This window comes from Giraffa tippelskirchi, chromosome 3, assembly GCF_054371585.1.
Source record: "Giraffa tippelskirchi isolate mGirTip1 chromosome 3, T2T-mGirTip1v1.2.pri, whole genome shotgun sequence".
NCBI lineage: Eukaryota > Metazoa > Chordata > Mammalia > Artiodactyla > Giraffidae > Giraffa > Giraffa tippelskirchi.
In genome coordinates, this window is record NC_137277.1 from 96,150,802 (window position 1) to 96,175,609 (window position 24,808).

Consider the following 24,808-nt stretch of genomic DNA (forward strand, 5'->3'; position numbering starts at 1 on the left):
AGAAAAACTGCAGCTTTGACTGTACAGATCTTTGTCAGCAAAGTGATGTCTCTGCTTTTTAATATGTTGCTTAGGTATGTCATAGCTTTCCTTTCCAGGAGCAAGTGTTTTTGAATTTCATGGGTGCAGTCATTGTCTGCAGTGATTTTGGAGCCCAAGAAAGTGAAATCTGTCACTGCTTCCACTTTCCCCCTTCAATTTGCTTTGAAGTGGTGGAAATAGATGCCATGATCTTAGTTGTTTTTTTTTTTTTTTTAATTGAGCTTCAAGCCAACTTTTTCACTCTCCTCTTCCACCCTCATTAAGAGGTTATTTAGTTCCCTGAAAAGGTAGGGAAAACCAGTAGGCCATTCAGTTAGGACCTAAATCAAATCCCATATGATTATACAGTGGAGGTGATGAATAGATTCAGGGGTTTAGATCTGGTAAAAAGAGTGACTGAAGAACTATGGATGGAGGTTTGTAAATTTGTACAGGAAGCAGTGACCAAAAACATACCAAAGAAAAAGAAATGCAAGAAAGCAAAGTGGTTGTCTGAGGAGCCTTAACAAATAGCTAGGGGAGGAAGAGAAATGAAAGGCAAGGGAGCAAAGGAAAGATATATTCAACTGAATGCAGAGTTTCAGAGAATAGCAAGAAGAGTTGAGTTTAGTTCAGTTCAGTTCAGTCGCTCAGTCACGTCCGACTATTTGCGACCCCATGAATCGCAACACGCCAGGCCTCCCTGTCCATCACCAACTCCCGGAGTTTACCCAAACTCATGTCCATCGAGTCAGTGATGCCATCCAACCATCTCATCCTCTGTCGTCCCCTTCTCCTCCTGCCCCCAATCCTTCCCAGCATTAGGGTCTTTTCCAGTGAGTCAACTCTTTGCATGAGGTGGCCAAAGTATTGGAGTTTCAGCTTCAACATCAGTCCTTCCAATGAATACCCAGGACTGATCTCCTTTAGGATGGACTGGTTGGATCTCCTTGCAGTCCAAGGGACTCTCAAGAGTCTTCTCCAACACCACAATTCAAAAGCATCAATTCTTTGGCACTCAGCTTTCTTTATAGTCCAACTCTCACATCCATACATGACCACTGCAAAAACCATAGCCTTGACTAGATGGACCTTTGTTGGCAAAGTAATGTCTCTGCTTTTAAATATGCTATCTAGGTTGGTCGTAACCTTCCTTCCAAGGAGTAAGCGTCTTTTAATTTCATGGCTGCAGTCACCATCAGCAGTGATTTTGGAGCCCCCCAAAATAAAGTCTGACACTGTTTCCACTGTTTCCCCATCTATTTCCCATGAAGTGATGGGACCGGATGCCATGATCTTAGTTTTCTGAATGTTGAGCTTTAAGCCAACTTTTTCACTCTCCTCTTTCACTTTCATCAAGAGGCTCTTTAGTTCTTCACTTTCTGCCATAAGGGTGGTGTCATCTGCATATCTGAGGTTATTAATATTTCTCCCGGCAATCTTGATTCCAACTTGTGTTTCTTCCAGCCCAGCGTTTCTCATGATGTACTCTGCATATAAGTTAAATAAGCAGGGTGACAATATACAACCTTGACGTACTCCTTTTCCTATTTGGAACCGGTTTGTTGTTTCATGTCCAGTTCTAACTGTTGCTTCCTGACCTGCATACACGTTTCTCAAGAGACAGGTCAGATGGTCTGGAATTCCCATCTCTTTCAGAATTTTCCATATTTTATTGTGATCCACACAGTCAAAGGCTTTGGCATAGTCAATAAAGCAGAAATAGATGTTTTTCTGGAACTCTCTTGCTTTTTTGATGATCCAGCGGATGTTGGCAATTTGATCTCTGGTTCCTGGCTTTTCTAAAACCAGCTTGAACATATGGAAGTTCACAGTTCACATATTGCTGAAGCCTGGCTTGGAGAATTTTGAGCATTACTTTACTAGCGTGTGAGATGAGTGCAACTGTGCGGTAGTTTGAGCATTCTTTGGCATTGCCTTTCTTTGGGATTGGAATGAAAACTGACCTTTTCCAGGCCTGTGGCCACTGCTGAGTTTTCCATATTTGCTGGCATATTGAATGCAGCACTTCCACAGCATCATCTTTCAGGATTTGAAATACCTGAACTGGAATTCCATCACCTCCACCAGCTTTGTTCAGAGTGATGCTTTCTAAGGCCCACTTGACTTCACATTCCTTAAATGAACAAGGCAAAGAAATAGAGGAAAACAATAGAATGAAAAAGACTAGAGATCTCTTCAAGAAAATCGGAGATATCAAGGGAACATTTCATGTAAGAATGGACATGATAAAGGACAGAAATGGTAAGGACTTAACAGAAGCAGAACAGATGAAGAAAAGTTGGCAAGAATACACAGAAGAATGACACAAGAAAGGTCTTAATGACCCAGATAACCATGATGGTGTAGGCACTCACCTAGAACTGGACATCTTGGAGTATGAAGTCAAGTGGGCCTTAGGAAGAAATACTATGAACAAAGCTAATGGAGTTGATGGAATTCCAGTTGAATTATTTAAAATTCTAAAAGAAGATGCTGTTAAAGTGCTGTAGTCAATAACAGCAAGTTTAGAAAACTCAGCAGTGGCCACAGGACTGGAGAAGATCCGTTTTCATTCCAATTCCAAAGAAATGCAATGATAATGGATGTTAAAACTACCATACAACTGCATTATTTCACATTCTAGCAAGGTTAGGCTCAAAATCGTTCAAGTTAGGCATCAGCAGTACATGAGCCAAGAACTTCCAGATGTACAAACTGGGTTTAGAAGAGGCAGAGGAACTAGAGATCAAAATGCCAACATTCATTGGACCACGGATAAACCAAAAGAATTCCAGAAAAACACCTACTTCTCTTTCATTGACTACAGTAAATCTTTTGATTGTATGGATCACAAAAAATGTGGGAAATTCTTAACAAGACTGTAGTACCAGACCACCTTACTTGTCTACTGAGAAACCTGTATGTGGGTCAAGAAGCAAGTTAGAACCAGATGTGAAACAACTGCTGCTGCTGCTACTGCTAAGTCACTCCAGTCGTGTCCGGCTCTGTGTGACCCCATGGACAGCAGCCCGCCAGGCTCCACCGTCCCTGGGATTTTCCAGGCAAGAGTACTGGAGTTGGGTGCCATTGCCTTCTCCTGTGAAACAAGTAACTGTTTCCAAATAGGGAAAGGAGTATGTCATGGCTATATGTTGTCACTTTGCTTATTTAATTTATAGGCAAAGTACATCATGAGCCATGTCATATAGGGCCATCTAAGATGGATGGGTCATGGCGGAGAGTTCGGACAAAATGTGGTCCACTGGAGAAGGAAATGGCAAACCACCTCAGTATTCTTGCCTTGAGAACCCCATGAACAGTATGAAAAAGTAAAAAGGTAGGACAGTGAAAGATGAACTCCCCAGGTTGGTAGGTGCCCAATATGCTATGCCAGATCAGTGGAGAAATAACTTCAGAAAGAATGAAGAAACAAAGCAAAAACAACACCCAGCTGTGGATATGACTGGTAATAGAAGTAAAGTCTGATGCTGTAAAGAGCAACATTGCATAGGAACCTGGAATGTTAGGTCCATGAATCAAGGCAAATTGGAAGTGGTCAAACAGGAGATGGCAAGAGTGAACGTCGACATTCTAGGAATCAGTGAACTAAGATGGACTGGAATGGGTGAATTTAACTCAGATGACCATCATATCTACTACTGTGGGCAAGAATCTCTTAGAAGAAATGGAGTATCCCTCACAGTCAACAAAAGATTCTGAAATGCAGTACTTGGATGCAATTTCAAAAACAACAGAATGATCTCTGTTCCTTTCCAAGGCAAACCATTCAATATCACAGTAATCCAAGTCTGTGCCCTGAACAGTAAGGCAGAAGAAGCTGAAGTTGAATGGGTCTATGAAGACCTATAAGACCTTCTGGAACACCCAAAAAAGATGTCCTTTTCATTAGAGGGGACTGGAATGCAAAAGTAAAAAGCCAAGAGATACCTAGAGTAATAGGCAAGTTTGGCATTGGAGTACAAAGCAATGCAGGGCAAAGGTTAACAGAGTTTTGCCAAGAGAACACACTGATCATAGCAAACACCCTCTTCCAACAACACAAGAGATGACTCTACACATGGACATCACCAGATGGTCAATACTGAAATCAGATTGATTATATTCTCTGCAGCCAAAGATGGAGAAGCACTATACAGTCAGCAAAAACAAGACCAGTAGCTGACTGTGGCTCAGATCATGAAGTCCTCATTGCCAAATTCAGACTGAAATTGAAGAAAGTAGGGAAAACCACTAGACCATTCAAGTATGACTTAAATCAAATCCCTTATGATTATACAGTGGAAGTGAGAAATAGATTTAAGGGACTAGATCTGACAGAGTGCCTGATGAACTATGGACGGAGGTTCGTGACATTGTACAGGAGACGGGGATCAAGACCATCTCCAAAAAAAGAAATGCAAAAAGGCAAAATGGTTGTCTGACGAGTCCTTGCAAACAGCTGAAAAAGAAGAGAAGCTAAAGGCAAAGATGAAAGGAAAGATATACCCATCTAAATGCAAAGTTCCAAAGAATAGCAAGGAGAGATTAGAAAGGCTTCCTCAGTGATCAATGCAAAGAAATAGAGGAAAACAATAGAATGAGAATGACTAGAGATCTCTTCAAGAAAATTAGAGATACCAAGAGAACATTTCATGCAAAGATGGGCACAATAAATGACAGAAATTGTAAGGACTTAACAGAAGCAGAAGATATTAAGAAGAGGTGGCAAGAATACACAGAAGAACTATACAAAAAAGATCTTCATGACCCAGATAACCACAATGGTGTGATCACTCACCTAGAGCCAGACATCCTGGGATGCGAAGTCAAGTGGGCCTTAGGAAGTATCATTACGAACAAAGTTAGTGGAGGTGATGGAATTCCAGTTGAGCTATTTCAAATCCTAAAAGATGATGCTATGAAAGTGCTGCCCTCAATATGCCAGCAAATTTGTAAAACTCAGCAGTGGCCACAGGCCAGGAAAATTTCAGTTTTCATTCCAATCCCAAAGAAAGGCAATGCCAAAGAATGTTCAAACTGCTGCACAATTGCACTCATCTCACATGCTAGTAAAGTAATGCTCAAAATTCTCCAACCCAGGCTTCAACAGTAAGTGAATTGTGAATTTCCAGATGTTTGAGGTGGATTTAGAAAAGGCAGAGGAACCAGAGATCAAATTGCCAACATCCGTTGAATCATCAAAAAAGCAAGAGAGTTCCAGAAAAACATCAACTTCTGCTTTACTGACTAGGCCAAAGCCTCTGACTGTGTGGATCATGACAAACTGTGAGAAATTCTTAAAGAGATGGGACTACCAGACCACCTGACCTGACTCTTGAGAAATCTGTATGCAGGTCAAGAAGCAACAGTTAGAACTGGACATGGAACAACAGACTGGTTCCATATCAGGAAACGGTATGTCAAAGCTGTATACTGTCACCCTGCTTATTAAACTTGTATGCAGAGTACATCATGTGAAATGCCAGGCTGGATAAAGCATAGGCTGGAATCAAGATTGCTGGGAGAAATATCAATAACCTCAGATATGCATATGACACCACCCTTATGACAGAAAGTGAAGAAGAACTAAAGAGCCTCTTGAAAGTGAAAGAAGAGAGTGAAAAAGTTAACTTAAAACTCAACATTCAGAAAACTAAGATCATGGCATCTGGTCCCATCACTTCATGGCACACAGATGGGGAAACAATGGAAACAGTGAGAGACTTTAATTTTGGGGGCTCCAAAATCACTGCAGATGGTGATTACAGCCATGAAATTAAAAGATGCTTGTTGCTTGGAAGAAAAACCAAGACCAATCTAGACAGCATATTAAAAAGCAGAGGCATTACTTTGCCAACAAAGGTCCATCTAGTTAAAGCTATGGTTTTTCCAGTAGTCATGAAAGGATGTGAGAGTTGGACTATAAAGAAAGTTGAGCACTGAAGAATTGATGCTTTTGAACTGTGGTGTTGGAGTAGACTCTTGAGAGTCCCTTGGACTGCAAGGAGATCCAACCAGTCCACCCTAAAGGAAATCAGTCCTGAATATTCACTGGAAGGACTGATGCTGAAGTTGAAACTCCATACTTCGGCCACCTAATGCGATAAACTGACTCACTGGAGAAGTCCCTGATGTTGGGACAGCTTGAAGGTGGAAGGAGAAGGTGACGACAGAAGATGAGATGGTTGGATGGCATCACCAGCTAGATGGACATGAGTTTGAATAAGCTCCAGGAGTCGGTGATGGACAGGGAAGTCTGGCATGCTACAGTCCATGGGGTCACAAAGAGTTGGACACAACTGAGAGGCTGAACTGAACTGAACTGCCAGTTCATTATGCAAAATGCCTGGCTGGATGAATCAGAAGCTGAAATCAACAAGTTCAGATAAGCTGATGATGCCACTCTAACGGCAGAAAGAAAAAAAGCAACTAAAGAGCCTATTAGTTGTAAGGTATTATATTTTAGGCACAGAGATCAGTGAGTAAAACAAGGATCCTGCCCACAAGATCTTTTACCTTATAGAGAGAATTTTTTACTCCATAATGAGTAAAATAAGAATTTTGTTTTTAAGATTCACTTGCCACATTCACAAATTCAATAATTAGCCATATTCATAAATATCAATAATATATGAAACATAGTGATCAATGCCATAAAAGAGAGATTACTTCCAACAGGTTTCACTGAGCTTTGGAGTGTCCAGGAGGTTTTTCAAAGTCTTTTTGGGGATTATCCTACCTCGGGGAGGGTGTGCAGGGCAGACATAAGAAAAAAGGAGAACACATAACAATCAAGGAAAGAGAATTTTACCATCAAATATGGCTAGATAATGTCCCATTAGAAAAGGAAAAGTTGTCCTGTTCAGAAAAAAAAATATTTTTGCCTTAAAATGTATAATAAGTTTGAGAGTTTTTATAGATAGCATAGTATTTAATTTTAAAACATTAAACTTTATCAAAGTAATTATGCTGCTGCTGCTGCTAAGTCGCTTCAGTCGTGTCCGACTCTGTGCGACCCCATAGATGGCAGCCCACCAGGCTCTGCCGTCCCTGGGATTCTCCAGGCAAGAATACTGGACTGTATTGCCATTTCCTTCTCCAGTGCATGAAAGGGAAAAGTGAAGGTGAAGCGCTCAGTCGTGTCTGACTCTTAGCGACCCCATGGACTGTAGCCTACCAGGCTCCGCCGTCCATGAGATTTTCCAGGCAAGAGTACTGGAGTGGGGTGCCATTGCCTTCTCCATCGAAGTAATTATAAAATACCTGAATTGTTTCAAAAGATTCAGTGCCTCTGTAAAGGTGCGAAATGGAACTGAACTGATTTAAGGTGATGCCAGCTGTTGATGTAGCAGTCATGGGGAGAGGTCAGGACTTCTCTGAATAGAGTTGTATATGAGAGGGGAATTGTAAGATGCCTGTGTTCTGATCGTATCCATCCTGTTCAAAAGATGTCTCGAGACACAGTCCTACTTTTCTAGCATTCTCCTAGACAAAGATCTTAGCAACAGGACCAGCAGAGTCATCTTCTGGCCCAGGTAAGATCATTACCTCATAACCAGTCTGAGGAAAAGAATGCCCAGACAATCATAGCTTGCTCTGGGACCATGATGGTTGATGAAGCTATGGATAGTTAATGCCACATACATCTTTGTTTACAATATCCGGTGACTGGGATGCGTTAAAAATGTTCTTTAAAATGCTTTGTGATGAGTGCTCAATTTGATTTAATTATGTGTTTGGCTGAAGGAAAACTGACCTATAACAAGTGAACCTAGCAGATACTCTTCAACAGAGAGTGAATTTGTGGAGGTGAAAAAATGGATGTAATGAGAATAGATGATCTCTGAATAGGAATTGTAAAAAAAAAAAATTGCAAAAAGAGGGAAAGAGATGGGAAGAAAATTTTGAAAGGGAATCTGAAGTTTCAAGCCTGTTTACAGGACAAGGAGTAAGAGTCAAAAACAAGGAGAGATTCAAGACTCAAGAGGGAGAAATGAGAGCGTAATTGTTGAAACAAAAGCCTAGGAAGAAGGAAGAGGATGAAACCAAGAGCATAGGAAAGACAAAGGTTGGCAGAAAGAGAGCTGCAGCTGCTTCTGAATCAGGAAAAAAGTAAATATGAATAAAAGATACAGCTTAGAGTAAAGGAGCATAAAAGATACAGCTTAGCACAGAAGGAGGAAGTTGATGGAAATATTCTCTGACAACAATCACCAGGCTATCTGCTGAATGGGGTTTGGAATTTAAGGATGGACATGGGGACGTTAAATAGAAGGATTTTCAAACATGCTTTGATGAAGGCAAAATAAATAATTAGAAACCAAGAAGAAGATGCTCATTCAGTAACTGAATTGGAAATAATAAATGTAGAAATAATAATTTAATAAATAATTATGTGCAGGATATTAGACTAAGTTATGTTATATTTTTTCTCTGGTATTAAGAGGAAAAAATCTGGATGGTTAAAAATTTGATGGATTTGAAAACTTTAAAATGTTGTGGTCAGTGTAACACAAAGCTGGTTCTGTTTGTAGCTTCCCTTAGCATGAAGTTATATTACAAGAAACCTAACATCAATATCCAGACTAATTAAAAATTAACTTAATATTTTTCTGGCACCCCCAAAAAATCCAAATGGAAACTGCATATTATAAAAAATATCTTCAAACCTTTTAAACTTGGTATTTCCCTAAGAATTATACATTATACATCAGAACTGCTTCACAACCTCTTTTCCTCTTTTCAAAACTCCTCAAAATTATCTCCCTAAATCATCCTGTATTACTTTTTTTTTAATTTCTCTGTTTTTATTTTATTTTATTTTATTTTTATTTTATAAATTTATTTATTTTAGTTGGGGGCTAATTACTTTACAATATTGTAATAGTTTTTGCCATACATTGACATGAATCATCCATGGGTTTACATGTGTTCCCCTTCCTGGACCCCCCACCCACCTCCCTCCCCATCCCATCCCTCTGGGTCATCCCATTGCCCCGGCCCTGAGCTCTTGTCTCATGCATCGAACATGGAATGGTGTTCTGTTTCACATATGATAATATACATGTTTCAATGCTATTCTCCCAGAACGTCCCACCCTCACCTTCTCCCTCAGAGTCCATAAAATTGTTCTATGCATCTGTGTCTCTTATTCTGTCTCGCATATAGGGTTATCGTTACCATCTTTCAAATTCCATATATATGCATTAGTATACTGTATTGTTGTTTTTCTTTCTGGCTTACTTCACTCTGTTTAATGGGCTCCAGTTTCATCCATCTCAGTAGAACCGATTCAAATGTATTTTTTTTAATGGCTGAGTAATATTCCATTGTGTATATGTACCACAGCTTCTTTATCCATTCGTCTGCTGATGGACATCTAGGTTGCTTCCATGTCCTGGCTATTGTAAACAGTGCTGCGATGAACATTGGGGTACACGCGAATTACTGTACTACTGAATTACCTGTATTACTTTTTATCTCACCTATTCCTTCTCCCAGCCTCTTCCTTTTAATGTAAATCAGCAATCCTGGAATATCTGAAAGTAACAGTGACAATTATCGATTTATTGCCTTTATCTCCAAATTCAACCTTTCTATCTGCTCCCTAAAGATACGTCTGAGTCCTTTGAATATTTCGGATTTGTCTGCTGTCGTTACATTAAAGTTCTCCTGGAGAGGATGCTGGAGAGGCAGTACAGGAAGAAAGGGTTTATTTCCTGGTTCTGGCATGCTTATATGACAGGCTTCTGCAATCTGAGTAGTTTCTCCAGTGTCCAGTTACTGCAGTACCTGTGACTTTCTCCAGTATCAGTGTGTTGCATGGCAGCCAGCAGGACTCAGTGGCCAGCAACTGCATATTCCCAGGCAGTTTTGTTTAGAGTACCTCCAATAAGATACATCCCCTTGAACAGCTTTCCCTGGTCCCCAGAGAGCACAATTTCACCAAGCTCCAACAGGTAGACTACTGGTAAGTTCTGATGACACCATGGCAACTTCCTTGCTTTCGAAAACCTACAGTTGCCCTTTCCAATAAAGTCTGAATCAACCTTGGGTGCTCTATCTCAACCACAAGAGAAGCAGTTGCTTCATATGTCTCCGTTGTTCAGTTGCTAAGTCATGTCTGACTTTTTGTGACCCCAGGGACTGCAACATGCCAGGCTTCCCTGTCCTTCACTATTTCCCAGAGTTTGCTCAAACTCATGTCCATTGAGTCGGTGATGCCATCCAACATCTCATCCTCTGTCACCCTCTTCTCCTCCTGCCTTCAATCTTTCCTAGCATTAGGGTCTTTTCCAATGAGTTGGTTCTTCACATCAGGTGGCCAAAACATTGGAACTTCAGCTTCAGCATCAGTCTTTCCAATAAATCTTCAGGGTTGATTTCCTTCCAGACTGACTGGTTTGCTCTACTATTTCTATATTCTTTAGGATTCTTTATACTTCTTCTTAGCTAATTCTCTGTTACTCCAAACCCATTGTAGTAAGTCATTATCTATATTAAAATTTACAAGTTCAAATTACTCTGTGGTTTTTCTCCCAGCAGACTGAACTCAGAATCACACAATATGTAAAGGAATATTGGAAATAGTTCATAAGAAGTTATCATTTTCAAACATCCAGTTATGTTTTAAGTTTAAGCATTGAATTTCACATTTACTCAAATGCATCTGACCAATTCTCTAACCAAAAATTTAGAAACAGGACAGAATGCATTTTATAACTAGATAATTTCATTTTCTGAATCTAATCTATTCACTTTATAATACCAATAACTGAACTCCAAATCTCTATCTTACATGAAAGACCATGAAGTGAGTTGTGGAGAGGGATATAATGAGAAAATACGTGTATGACATATTTTTTAAATACTTGAAACTCACCAGAATAACTCTCAGAGAGAGAGAGAGAAAAAACTACTTTTGTAGAACCCTCACTAATGTATTTGCTTATTTTTGAAGATGAGACCTTCTTAGGGCATTGGTAATGAGTCAAAGAAATAGTTTAAATGTTTTGCATTAAACAGAATCAGTTTAGTAGGAGCTAAAGAGGAAGGGAAAAAAAATTGAAGAGAGAGGGAATCCCAGAGGCAAGGCAGGAGGCTGCAGCCTGAGTTGAAATTACCAATGGAAATTCAACCATCATTGTCCCAAAACACCAGTAAATCTGCTTATTATATACTTGAGTTGGTGTTATTTGGCATCAGACATCAGGGCGGTCTGGCAAGGAAATATGGAAACAATGAAGGGAGAGCACACACGCAAAGAAAAGTGGATACAGAGAAATTTTGAATAACAAATGTTGAACATATTTTACAGTGACTGACACTAAACAGGCATTCAATAAATACTAATTTCCTTTCCTGACCTGAAGTATTAATATAAGGTGTAATTTTTGACCTTAGGGAGTTAACAAATTGGTTGAGAGTTCAGTGACTATAGGTACAAAATTGTCAGAAAACATATGGGTATATAACTGTGTGGTATACAAACTATAGGTATTCTAGACTTCTGAAAAGTCAGGGATTGAGAAAAACTTCTGAATTAGAGTAATAAGAAATTTGAATAATGCCTTGTGTAGAATAGATGTTCATAGTTCTTTAAAATAATTTAAAAAGGGAAAGAGTAGGACATACGTTCTAAATGGAGGTAATGAGCAAAAAGTGAGAAGAAAAATAAATGTGTTTTGCGCATCTATTGTAAAGCCAGACTGAGTCTGGGCTTGACTGGGTAACCAGTACAAATGAAGTCATTCTAGTTTTTTGAGCAGTGAACTAACATGTTTTAGACAAGATGATCTATAGGGAGTTAAGCTAACTTATATTGAAGAAATAAAAACTGGAAGGAAAAAGATTAAGGAAGGAGCTGGTTGCAGTCTTTCGGGCTGAGGTGATGAAAACCTGGACTTGATCTTTGGCAGTGAGAGTGAGAGAAATGACTGGTTCTAGATGATGCTGAAATAACATCACTAGCTGAGGAAAACATGGCTGGCATCGAATTGATGGCAATCAGCAAAGAAATACAAAAGGACAACACAGTTGATGACAGAAAGAAATACAAGTCATTTCTTTACATTACCTTATTTTTGTTCTCAGTGTGACTCATAATTCTGTTTGGTCAACATCTAGTGCCACGTGTGGTCATGTTCCTGGCAAATGGAGTAATTGTTGCATTGCATCCAAGAACTTGCTCACTGGGCTCCAGCTGTTCTCTGGTCCACCCACACGGATCACTGAGCTGTGGTGGATACAATTCCTTTGTCCTGAAGAAAAGGTTTGAAATGAGTCAGAATCTCTTGATTTGTGAATAAAGCAGACTTTTTCTTTCCCTGAGGCTCTGGTTACCATGGAGGATAGCACAATACATCTTGGTTACTTCCTCCATCCATTCCCACTCTACCAATGGGAGCACACTGGCTATATGACCCACGTGCTATCTTGGTCTCTTAAAAGCTAAATAAGGTGTTTTGGGGCAGCTCCCATTCTTCTGAGGCCAGGGAAATGAATTTCTGATAATGTGGATGAGATTGTCCTGTACTCTTTATTCTGTAGCCCTTTCAAGTGCTGCTCTGTCTGAGGCTATGGCGTTGAGATCATGACACTTTTGTTAGACTTTAAGATTTTTCTAGACCAGTTCTGTTCGATACCCGTGATGCACACAGTTAATCTAAAATTTGTCAATAGCTATGTTGCCAATAGCAGGTGAGATTAATTTTCAGTTCAATTCAGTTCAGTTCAGTCGCTCAGTTGTGTCTGACTCTTTGCAACCCCATGGACTGCAAACCGCATAATAACTTATTAAATTCAATGTAGCAAAAATACTATATTGATGTTACCAAAATAAAATTATAATAAGATACTTCACAATACTTTTTTTCCTATTAAGTTTCCAAAATGTTGTCTGTATTTTACATTTCTAGTACATCTCATTTTGAACTTGACCATTCAAGGACTTGATCGATACATGTGGCTAGTTGTCACTGTAGGGGATACTTTTATTTTAGACAGTGAATCATCTGAAAGGTATAATATTGTAAATCAATAATACATCAAAAAAATCTCATAAATCTGGCCCATGAACTCCACAAAGACTTTTTTTTCTAGATCTCTAGACGTTAATCTAACGATGGCTCTTATGATTGAGGATAATATTTGATACCTGTGAAATTGTGCATGGGTGCTAAATTGCCTGATCATGTCTGACTCTTTGTGATCCTGTGGACTATAGCCCACCAGGCTCAGTCTGTGGGATTCTTCAAACAAGAAAACTGGAGTGGGTTGCCATGCCCTCTTCCAGGGGATCTTCCCCACCCAGGGATGAAACCCACATATCTATGTTTCCTGAATTGGCAAGCAGGTTCTTTACGATTAGTGCGTTATATGTATGTATTTTAAACTAAAAGTTCCTGGTGCAAAAAATTAATAAACAGACCTCTATTAAGTAAAATTGAGTGACTACAAGGGAGAACCCTCATGGGCTTGAAGATTGCAGAGTCTAGCTGGAAGAAGAAAGGTTCCAGTTGGCTCTTTACTGATCACATGTAGAGGTGTTCCCCTTGAGCGGTATCTATCTCAGGCCCACAATGAAAGCTGGTGAGCTCCTGATCTTCTATATTCTTCTTCATTCATTCATTCATATAGCAATATTTATTCAGCACTTACTATCCACTGAACATTATTTCTATGTTCTTTGGCTATATGAGTGAAACAAGCCAAAATTAGGGGTAAAATATGAGATCAAGGGGAATAGCAATAAAAATAATATATACATACATACCACATATTTCAGGATATTGGGAAGTGGTAAAATCTGTGGAAAAAAAGAAGGGTAACTAAGAAAAATTGAAGGCTAAGAGAAATCAATTTTAAATAAGTGATTCAGCCTCATTGAGAAGGTGACATGAGCAAAAACTTGAGCTCACTCACGTTGGCAGTCTTTAATATTTTCTCATCCAGAAATCTTACTTTCTATTATAAATCTTTCCTGATGCTATCTATGAGAAATGAGAAAAATAAAGGTTTAAGACTACATAGACTTCAGGTCTAGGCCAGTTGTTGTTGTTGTTGTTTTTTAATAATAGCATATGATTTATCTCTTGAAAACCTAGGAGACCTGGCCTTACTCATAGTAGCAATTGGTAGGTTCGCAGATGATGTGGCATAAGATGTGCTCCCCAAAGTCCTGTTTTGACTCCAAGTTCCTTTCCTGTTTTAAAATCTACTTCCTAAAGAAATTATGTGATTTCCCCATCAGTCAACCAGGCTGCCTGTGTTCACTACCATTAAGATATTCATTATATTAAAGCACAGCATAATTATCTCTCCTCTTTTGAAATTCAAATTTGTCATGGGAATAAGACTCAAGATAAAACCTATATTCGTGAGAGGGAAAGTCTGTGTCTGTGGCATGGACTGGCAGGTGTGTAGACAGAGAGTCTCCCAAAAAGACCAGGGGTTGAACTGTCAGTGATGAGGTAGGGTAGAAAAGTAGAGAGAGTACAGATATAGACCAGACCAAGGATGATAGGTTCTTAAACTTGATGTCATAGATTTCACATAGTAAACACACAGGATATGTTTTTTGTTCTTGCAAAGACATATGCTTTCACACAATTTTCTTGACCAGTTGGCCCTCTGATGTAACTTTATTTTCTCACTGAGATACAACTTTTTGAATTTTTTTTTTTTTGGCTGCACTGTACAGCCTGAGCAATCTTAGTTGCCCAACCTGGATTGAACCTGTGCCTTCTGCAGTGGAAGCTCTGAATCTTAACCACTGGACCACCAAGGAAGTCCCCACTTTTAACTTTTGATGGAATGGCATAGCAAGGGTGGGATGTGGTGAGAGTGAGATGATCCGCTTTAGGAGAAAGGAGAATTTTATTACTAAAATTGTTTAGAACTGCTGGGTATGGTGATAAGAAAAAAGTAGATTGATTTAATAGATTTTGTTGTTTGTAAATATGTTATAGATATGCATACCCTTTTTTCTATTTCCAGGGAAAAGTATGTCCTCCGTGTCCCTACTTGGTAACCAGTGCTCTGACACATGTATTTCCCGAGTTTCTACTACATATATCCCTACATAAACATTTTCTTTCTCCTTTTCACAAAAAAGAAAATCATACCATACAAACTGAGCGATTGATTGTGGATGTTTTTCATATCAACAAATTTAGACCTACAACATTCACTTTCTTATGTTCCATAATGGATTTGTCCAATTCCCTCTAGATGGGCTTTTAGATGCTTTTCTGTTTCTAGATATTGTAAAGTGAGTTTCAACAATACTCTTGTACTTGCATTTTATCCAATGTCATCCTTAAAATATACTCCCAGGGGTAGAACTGTTATTCCGGAGGAAATGTATAATTTTGGTGTTTGTTCCTAGACTGCCCTCCAGAAAGTGTGTAGTGGTATTTTCCTCTACCAGCAGCTGATCGTGAGAGTGCCTGTTTCTACCATTTTTCAATCTCTGCTAATCCAATAAATGCTTCCCAGGTGACACTAGCGGAAAAGAATCTGCCCGTCAATGCAGGAGACTCAGGTTCGATCCCTGAGTTGAAAAGATATCCTGGAAAAGGAAATGGCAACTCACTCCAGTATTCTTGCCTGGAGAATCCCATGGATAGAAGAGCCTGGCAGGCTACAGTCCATGGGGTTGCAAAGAGTCAGACTCAAATACAATAAATAAAAAATATCCAATTTGGTTATGTTATTTTGCATTTCTTTGATTACTAGCAAATTTAGCATCATGTTTATATTTTTATCACTTGTGAATTTGCCTGAGTAAACTGCTTTGTTTTGTTTTGTTTTACCATTTATCCACTTTTCCCTATTGTGCTGCAGGGTAAATGTTCTGAAAGAGGAACAAAAGATAGGAAGCACAAATGTCACCTCAGTCTTACTCAACTTATAGCTGAAAGTTTGTATGCTTTACCAAGCTCTCCCTGTTTCCCCCAGCAACCACTTTTCTACTCTATTTCTGAGTCTGACTTTAAAAAAAAAAAAAGATTTCATATATAAATGAAAACATGACATATATGTCTTTCTTTATTGAGGTAATTTCACTTTGCATAATGCCCCTCAGAATCCCTGTTTTCTCATGGATGAATAATATTCCATTGTATATGTTGTGTGCTTAGTCACTCAGTCATGTCCAACTCTTTGTGACCCCCCGTGGATAGTAGCCTGCCAGGCTCCTCTGTCCATGGGGATTCTCCAGCCAAGAATACTGGAGTGGCTTGCCACGCTCTCCTCCAGGGGATCTTCCCAACCCAGGAACTGAACCCAGTTCTCCCGCATTGCAAGCAGATTCTTTACCATCTGAGCCACCAGGGAAACCCATTGCATATGTATACCCATAATTCTTTATCCATTCATCTGTGGATGTGACACTTAGGTTGTTTCTATATCTTGGCTATTGTGAACAGTGTTACGATGAACATGGGAATGAAGATACCTCTTTGATATCCTGTCTTCACTTCCTTTGGACATGAACCAGAAGAGGGATTACTGAATTCAAGCTTTAATGGTTGTCTTCTGTTCTCATAATTATCTTTGTGGTCGTTTTTCCCTATTTTTATTGAGTTTTTTTTTCTTACTTCATTTTCTTAGTGTCTTTACATTTTCTTTAATATTTTAAGATTTCGAGTCTTATTTTTTTAAAAAAATGTTGTTCTTCTCTACTTATTCTTGGTTTTCATAGTAGATATAAGAATGAGGGAAGATCAGAGAAACCTTGATATGCAGGTGGGGCTTGTTGGCTGGTGGGTTTTGTTTAAGGATAAGCGGTCAGGAATCCATTGAACTGAAGAACTGAATTTACTTTTGTTGCACTGACTCTCAGCAAGTTCCTCTCACATTCCCCATAAATAGTTTAATATCTCTTAAATCTTTTATTTTTTTGCCTGGAATAAATGCTCAGCTGCAGATTGTTTTGCATCCAGAGGTGAGGAATCCATACATGCATATCTAACTAGCCTCCCTTTTTTTCCAGTGCCATTTCTCTCTCCTACCCTCAGTGGTAAATGTCATTTCAATTCTGGAACCATTCCATGCAAGTCCCTTTCTAGATGTGTCCCAGGCAGTTGCTATTTCTGCCCATGCTCTCTCCATCTCTGCATTGTTACATGTCTTACCCTTTTCTTCCTTTTTCAATCAGTTTAACAGTGTTTTAGAAAGCAAAGAAATTGATGTATATGTTCATTCTACCATATTGACCTGATGTGAAATGAAGTGACCTGAGAATCTCTACAATTCTTTTATAAACAGTTTAGAATGTGACTCAATGTATTTCTTCCCCCGCCTCAATTATTGCCATAATATGGAATCAATTAGGCTCCCATATACATCCCAAATGATTCCCTCACCTCTCATTGTTTTGGCAACTATAGTATAGGTACCTTCACCTCTTTCCTCTACCTTAGCCACCTACTTCTGTACCCACACCCACACCCTTGTCAGCACCTTGCACAGAAATCTTAAACTGAAACCTGCTCATTTCTGATAACAACTTCTTTATGTCCTATTCTATCACTGGTCTCATCAAGATATCCAGCTTATTAGACCATCTAATTTCTTCCTTCTGTTTGACCTTCTCCTAGATCCAGTCTTGATTACAAACCCCATCACTACACCTATATATATACCCTCCTAACAGAAACTTAAACATGGACCAGTCAAATCGTGTTATAGGATAAGACTGGGTTCATGTGGTGTCTCTACCACTCACATAGCTCATGAACTTTGAGCTATGTAACTTTGAGGGAGTTATTTAAATTTTCTTTGCATCTATGCCCTTATGTTTCAAATGAAGAACATAATGGTACTAATGTTCTGAAGGTGGAATGAGAAAGTACAAGTAAAGTACTTAGAAAAATGTCAGGATTAATATGTATTCAATAAGCATTACTTATTAATAGTAATATTCTCTACTGTAAAAATGCTAGTGAAGTAGCAGTCTTTAGTAAGTTTTATCAAAGTGTATAAAACACACACTCAATTTAAACTACTTAATATAATCAAGCCTACTGATTTATTACTTCTAGGAAAATGTAGTATTTGCATTTTTAAACTGCATCTAAATATCCAAAGAAATAGGTTGTTTCTCTACTGTTTATTTCCTAATCTAACTTTATTGGTAACTCTCTGGGCCATCAAGGAGACCTTGCCCTAATTATTAGAGGTTAATAAACACTGGCATCTAATTATAACATTTATTAAGAAAGTAGGTATCAATTACAAACCAGGAAGCATGTTGCTTCATATTCTCCCTCATGTAACAACTGGAGTTTTAGAAAATAGATCAGATTCAAAATTAATTTAAGTTGAATCATTTGTCATCGATGCTGTTACATCACGTCTTCCACATCTATAATTATGTGACAGTTGCTCTAAGCTTTGACGATATTAGCTCTTCTTAGCTTAGATCTCATATCTTTGATGATGGATATTCTGATGAATCCCTTAATTTAAACAGGTCCCTGGAAGGATACCTTCTGATCCTAGGCTGCTGCTGCTAAGTTGCTCAGTCGTGTCTGACTCTTAGCGACCCCATAGACTGCAGCCCACCAGGCTCCTCCATCCATGGGATTTTCCAGACAAGAGTACTGGAGTGGGCTGCCACTGCCTTCTCCCTGATCCTAGGCATTCTCTAACTATTGCTCTGATTACTAGACCTCAATTCTAACAATACTCTAACCAAGCTGATATTTTGGACACAGACCCTGTAGAGTAAGACTGAGATCTTTGGAGTCATGTGTAATAATGTTCTCTGAAGATGTAAGGACTACACGTATTTTAGCTCTAATTATTCTACCATCATACTTGGATGCCTTTCAACAGAAAAATCAGTAAGATATTAATTAAAATTTTTACTAATTTATTTTTTTGATTTTAAAAATATATTTATTACTTTAGAATCAATATATTTTTAAAAATTAAAAAAAATAAATAAGCTTTGGAATGAACTTCAGGACTTATCACAAAGAATCATTATACTGTAGTAACAATTGTTCCTGCTGGAATCTTGGGCAAGTTACCTAATTTTTCAGGGATCCATTTCCTAATCATTAAAATGGGTTTTGTATGAGTTAAAGGAAATGTATTAATGCACTTTGTACAAAACAGTTGATAGGAAATTTTTACTGAATGTGAGAAATCAAATGGACAGGCATGGCCTTCTTGAGAGCAAATTTTTATTTTCGAGTTATTGCTCAACCTTAATAATATGTTTTAGCTTTTGGTTAATGAAAGCATCTCTCTTTATCTCCCTACCCCAAATTAAAAAGACAAAATCCTTATCTATGCTTTCAACATTGTCTTAACCTTCACACTCAAGGAATATACAGCTGAATGTGTTTTCTGGGAAAACATCTAAATCAAAATCATTTTTGGCAGACACAGTGGCTATTACTAAATAGTTCTACTGCTACTAAATAGCAAGCTAAGGAGTTATGTTATAGTTAACTTCTCCAGTGAGCTTACTAAAATGCAGTCATATTTTAAATTAAAACATATAAGTTCTATCTCTGGGAAAAGCTCACTTTAGTCTCTAGTATCCTAATACGTGCTCTTCATTGTTTATAGGCCAAAGTCACACTTTCCATTTTATCAGCAATGAATAGGTCCAGAATTGCTAAATGAGGAAAGTTTCAGTCTCAATAAAAATAAGACTTAGACTTGAATTAAGGATCACAAACATGTGCCATGTTTACTTTCTGTCTCTCCTGGGTCCATGTAGCAATCAACAAATCCACCAGGGCACTCTTGGGCACTTTTTTCTACTAAACACAAAGCCAGCTTCAGGTTCATTCTCAGCAAGGGCTCCAGGAAAGGAAAAGAAACAAATATGTAAGGACTCACTTGCCAGGTGGCGCAGTGGTAAAGAACACACTTGCCAATGCAGGAGAGGCAAGAAACACAGGTTCAATCCCTGGGTTCGAAAGATTCCCTTGGAGGAGGAAGTGGCAACCTACTCCAGTATTCTTGCCTGGAAAATTCTACAGGCAGAGGTGCCTGATGGGCTATGTTATCTAGGGGGTCATAAAGAGTCGGACATGACTAAGCGTACACACACACACACATACACACACACACACACAGTTGCCAGGTTTGTAGAAGAATGTAAGTTTCCTGAAGACGCAGACCATAGCTTATTCATAATTATTTCCACCCCCTGGATTATTCATAATTATTTCCCCCCCAAAATGTGAACTGGGTGTTAACTAACTATATAAAATAAGAATCTATTGAGTTTCCTTAATGTTTAAAAAATGTTAGCATAAGCATTTGCATTTTGACTCTAAAAGGAGAAAAAGTCAGTGAAGATGCTATAATATTAAAAGAATGTAAGTTATTTTTGTGGGAGTACTTGTTTGGATGAAAATTAGAACACTTACACATTATTTCAAAGGGATGGATATGTGTAGTTCTGTTATAAGCAATGTATCCCTAACTCACCTTTATTTCTGTAGTCAGTCTCATTTTTCTTGAAACCTTTCAAACCAGTCAGACTCTTCCAAAATTCGCAGTTTGAATTACCCAACCATCCAAGGAAAAAACAAACAAAATTAAAGAAACATGCTTTAGCCTCATATTTTCCCGTCTCACTAAAAGTTTCGATCAAAACTTTTTCTTCTTAAAGCACTCAGATTTCTTCTTAGATTCTGTCAAATGAGTTTCTTGTAGACACCCACACTTGACAGCAGTCCTAAGTGGTACCCAGGCCAGTTGCATGTCAGTGCATTTTAATTGCTAAAGCCAAGAGTAACCATTTTAATTATGCCCTAATCATTTACTACAGTCAGTTTCTCTTCAGGATGTAAAGTCATGGAAATAACTCACTAAAAAGCACTTGGAGACTTTGAAGCCTTGGCAGCTGGAACAGAACTTCTGAGAATGCGCTGTGTGAACTTTCCAAAGAAGGCAATACATGTGAGAGGACCCACATGGTAGCAGCAGTTCATTTGGAACCTGGCTGGTGGCTTTTATCTTGGATTTGAGGATTTCATAAGCACATGGAGATGACTACAAGTATATAGCACAACTTGGATGTTTATCTCAATGATTGCTCCAGTTTGCAAAGAGCTGGCCCCATCAACTGCAAAAGGAGGGAGGGGCACCCCTCCAACCTGGGGTGGCTACATCTCGCTGCCAGTAAGTGCTTCATGACTCATTTTCCTCAACAGAATTTTCATAAGCCTGGAATTCAGGGAGGGATGTCTGGAGAATGTCTGAAAGGAAGTTCACAAGCCACTGTCCTGCACTTTGCTGGAGAAAACCTTCCATGGTAGTCAGACTGGTTGACTAAAGCAAACAGCAAAAGATTTCAGAAACATTTCCTCATTATTGTTCATGAAAAATCCATGAAAGTTCACCATGAAGTTTGTTTTAGTCAGGTTGAGACCCATGGAGTGGGAAAAAAAAACCAGTAGGTTAACAACTGTATTTAAGAGGAACTGTATTTATGAACGACTGTATTTATCCAAAGGAGTTGCATTGAACCAGCCAACATACGCTAATAAACTGGTATGTGTGTGCATGTGTGTGTGTGTGTGTTTTAATTCAGACCGATGTCAGATGATGTCAGGTTGACCGATTGCTTGGGATTTATGCAGATTTAGCCAAAATGAAATTGTACATATGACTTACTTTTTTCAAATGCTTTTTATTTATTTTAAAGGCTTTATAATTACTAACTGTTCTCTCTCAGAATATATTCTGAGAGGGAAGCAAAAATATCACTTTTGCAAAGCCATGTTCATTCTTTCAAAGGTCTGCTGGTAAATTATTCTTACTGATCTTTCCATCTTCCTGGCCTGTGCATACACACCTAACCCATACTAAATTTCACCAGATGGCATTTTATTTCTTTAAAGTAAAGCAGTCGTGGGTTTAGACAGTTGAATTTTTAAACTTCTGTATTTACTGAAAGTGCATATGGTGCTATATGGACAAAGAAATTGTGCTGAAAGAAAAACATTTCTGTCTGCAGAACCTCATAATTTCCCAGAGAAAGAAAAATTGCAGTAACATGGAGTCTTTCTTACAAAATCTTATGTGGCTTTAATTTTCTTCTTCTGCTAAAAGTTAGATATATGTGTACTATACACACCTTAAAGTTATATTTTAAATTCTTTTGGTTGCAAATAGAAAGGTTATCCAAAACCCCATGACTTTCCAAAGTGATTCGTAAGTGATTTCTAGAAGAAAATGAAACATAAACCTAAACTTGTTAAAAAAATATTTAAAAAAACCTCTGTATGTCAGCGTAAGCAGATGTTGGTGTAGAATTTACAAGGATAAGAAGGCTATAAAACCACCCTTGAGCCACTCACAGTTCATTTCAAGGCCAAGAACGCCCCCAAAATCTGTTTCTAATTTTACAGAAATCTTTTGAAATTTGGCACGGTTTTCGAAAGTCCGTGGAAAGAAAAAAAAAAAAAAACTTGCCCTAGCTTCAACTTCCAACTACGAAGACAGACCTGCTTCTTTCAACGGTTTTCACAGATCTGGTGACCCACGCTCTGAAGTCAGAATTAGCTAACTTTCAAAAACATCTGGAAAAATGAAGGTTAGTATATGCAGCCTCAGATACTGCTGAAGGATGGGGGCTGGCTGAATTGAGCACATTCAGAGTTTTCTGTTGTTTAGAAGGTGAGGATTTGTACATAAGTATGTACTTCCTGGAGTGGGTTAGGATTGGGAAATTGTTCTAAATATACTGTGGAAACATTTCTCCTTGCAGAGCTGGAAGAATTCCAGCAATTATAGCCAGATCAGTGGAAGACAATCAAAAGCTTTATGGGGAGGGAGAAAGCAGATTTAGGTGTAAACAAAATCTTGCCATTTCTACTATTTAGCAGAAACCGTTTATATGTCTAATTTTCTTTATTTTATGTAGACATGGTTAAAAATTGTATTTGGAGTTGCCACCTCTGCTGTGCTTGCTTTATTGGTGATGTGTATTGTCTTACGTCCTTCAAGAGGTAAGAATTTTCTCTATTTTGCTCGGTCTGCCTAGAACAGTTTGGAAAAAGCACTAGTGCATGGTCACAAGAGATTGAACATTTCCTAAATGCTTATTTTCCAAAGTAACTCTGTTATTTCTAAGAAGATGTATAAGCTCCCAGGTATGTTGTTGAGCAACCAGAATCACTGAGGAATTGAAGGCATAGGTAGGAAGAGGTTTCCAGTATTACTTCTGCAATAGAAAAACCTGAGCACTCTTCTGTAACACCCCTACGTCTCTCCAAAATACATGCTAAATTCCAAGCTTTGACAGGCCTTTACAGACTATATTTTTAACTAACATTGCTTTTCATTATTGGATTGCCTCATGGAAAGTAAAGATGAGTAAGAATGGAAAAGTTAAAACAGAACCTATGGAAATTTTTATTATGAGTCTTTCCAAAAATTTAGGGAGGCAGTCAAGAATAGAGATCTCAGGAATAGCTGCATAGAAAAAGTGAAATTGTTGTTCTAGATGCAAAAGCCAAGAAAATCAAATTGGAAGACTAAATATTATTAAGCAAGCATTATGTTTAGTTTTTAAATTGATCCTTTTTAAACAGGCTTAGATAACATTGATCTCACTTTGCTGAAATTCAGGAGACTGATGTTGGGGCTAGTTTGGATTTAAATTAAGACTTTGTTTATAAACCTTTCTGTGATATCAGGGACATAGGTTTTTGTGAAACTATGTAAAGAAGCTTAAGATCTAAAACAGGAAAAATGTACAATAATAACATGTCTAGCTTTGGAGTCTAGGGAAAGGAAAAATGTTTGCACCAACATTAAAAGCTTATGATAGCTTGTGATAGCTTATGATAGCTGAAGTGGGAAATACCTCCGGTTAAAAGCTAACGGACAATAACGGAAGAACAGTGGCAAGCTTTTAGCTGAAGAAAGTATAAGTTCTGAATTATTTATTGCTTTAAAAATGAAATATAGGAAAATACTTTGAAAAATTAAAAATGCTCATGAGATTTTCACAGAATTACAAAATGAGGAGGTTAACCAATAAGATAAAGGCAACATGTCTTCATTGTATATCTTCAATACTCATTCCTCTCTGCTAGCACAAGATTATTCTGAGGCTGTTGATTGAAAGAGATTGTGTGAGTCCATATTTATTGTACTTTGTCAAGTTAAAATTGTTTTCAGACCAGTGTCTCACCTCATTTTGGGGCCATATTTTCCTCATAGCAGCAGTTGTCAGCTAGTGGATTAGGTCCTATCCTATTGATTTCTTGAATGCTAATACATGCAAAAATAACTCCTAATTTTTAAAGAAACCTCCCCAATACTTGAAATGGACATTTTGCTCCATCAGAAACAAATGTGCGGGGAACACAAGTGTGTGGATTTTAGGGGGACTAAGATCCCGCATGCTTCTCAGGGTGGCCTAAAAAAAAGTCAAGGAAAAGTATGTGGATTTTATGGTGAACTTGCCTCCATGTCTAGAGACAAGGATGAGTTGCATTTGCACTTTGGAATTTGAGTCATAATTTCCAATAAGAAATATAAGACAGTTATATTGTATAAAAGTAAGAACATTTTGAGAAACTTAAAGACCCACTTACAAAACACTCGTTCATTTGTTTGTTGTTATTTAGTCACTCAGTCGTGTCCAGCTACTTGTGACCCCATGGACTGCAACACGCCAGGTTTCCCTGTCCTTCACCATCTCCTGGAGCTTGCTCAAACTCATGTCCCCATTGAGTCAGTGATGTCATCCAACCACCTCATCCACCGTCATCCCCTTCTCCTGCCTTCAATTTTT

General features: G+C 38.3%; 1 protein-coding gene across 3 annotated transcripts in view; it reads left to right on the forward strand.

Moving 5' to 3' along the window:
- FAP (fibroblast activation protein alpha) overlaps positions 1-24,808 on the forward strand; it is a 105,380-nt gene that overhangs the window by 7,112 nt on the left and 73,460 nt on the right. Inside the window, exons 2-4 of one of the 3 annotated variants that reach the window (XM_081581594.1) lie at positions 20,843-21,180; positions 22,413-22,597; positions 22,928-23,012. In XM_081581594.1, coding sequence (XP_081437720.1) covers positions 22,592-22,597; positions 22,928-23,012 — 91 coding nt within the window. In that variant the 5' untranslated portion in view covers positions 20,843-21,180; positions 22,413-22,591. Of the gene's footprint in view, positions 1-20,842; positions 21,181-21,234; positions 21,553-22,355; positions 22,598-22,927; positions 23,013-24,808 lie in introns of those variants that run through there. The other 2 variants (XM_081581596.1, XM_081581595.1) reach the window with 2 other exon arrangements.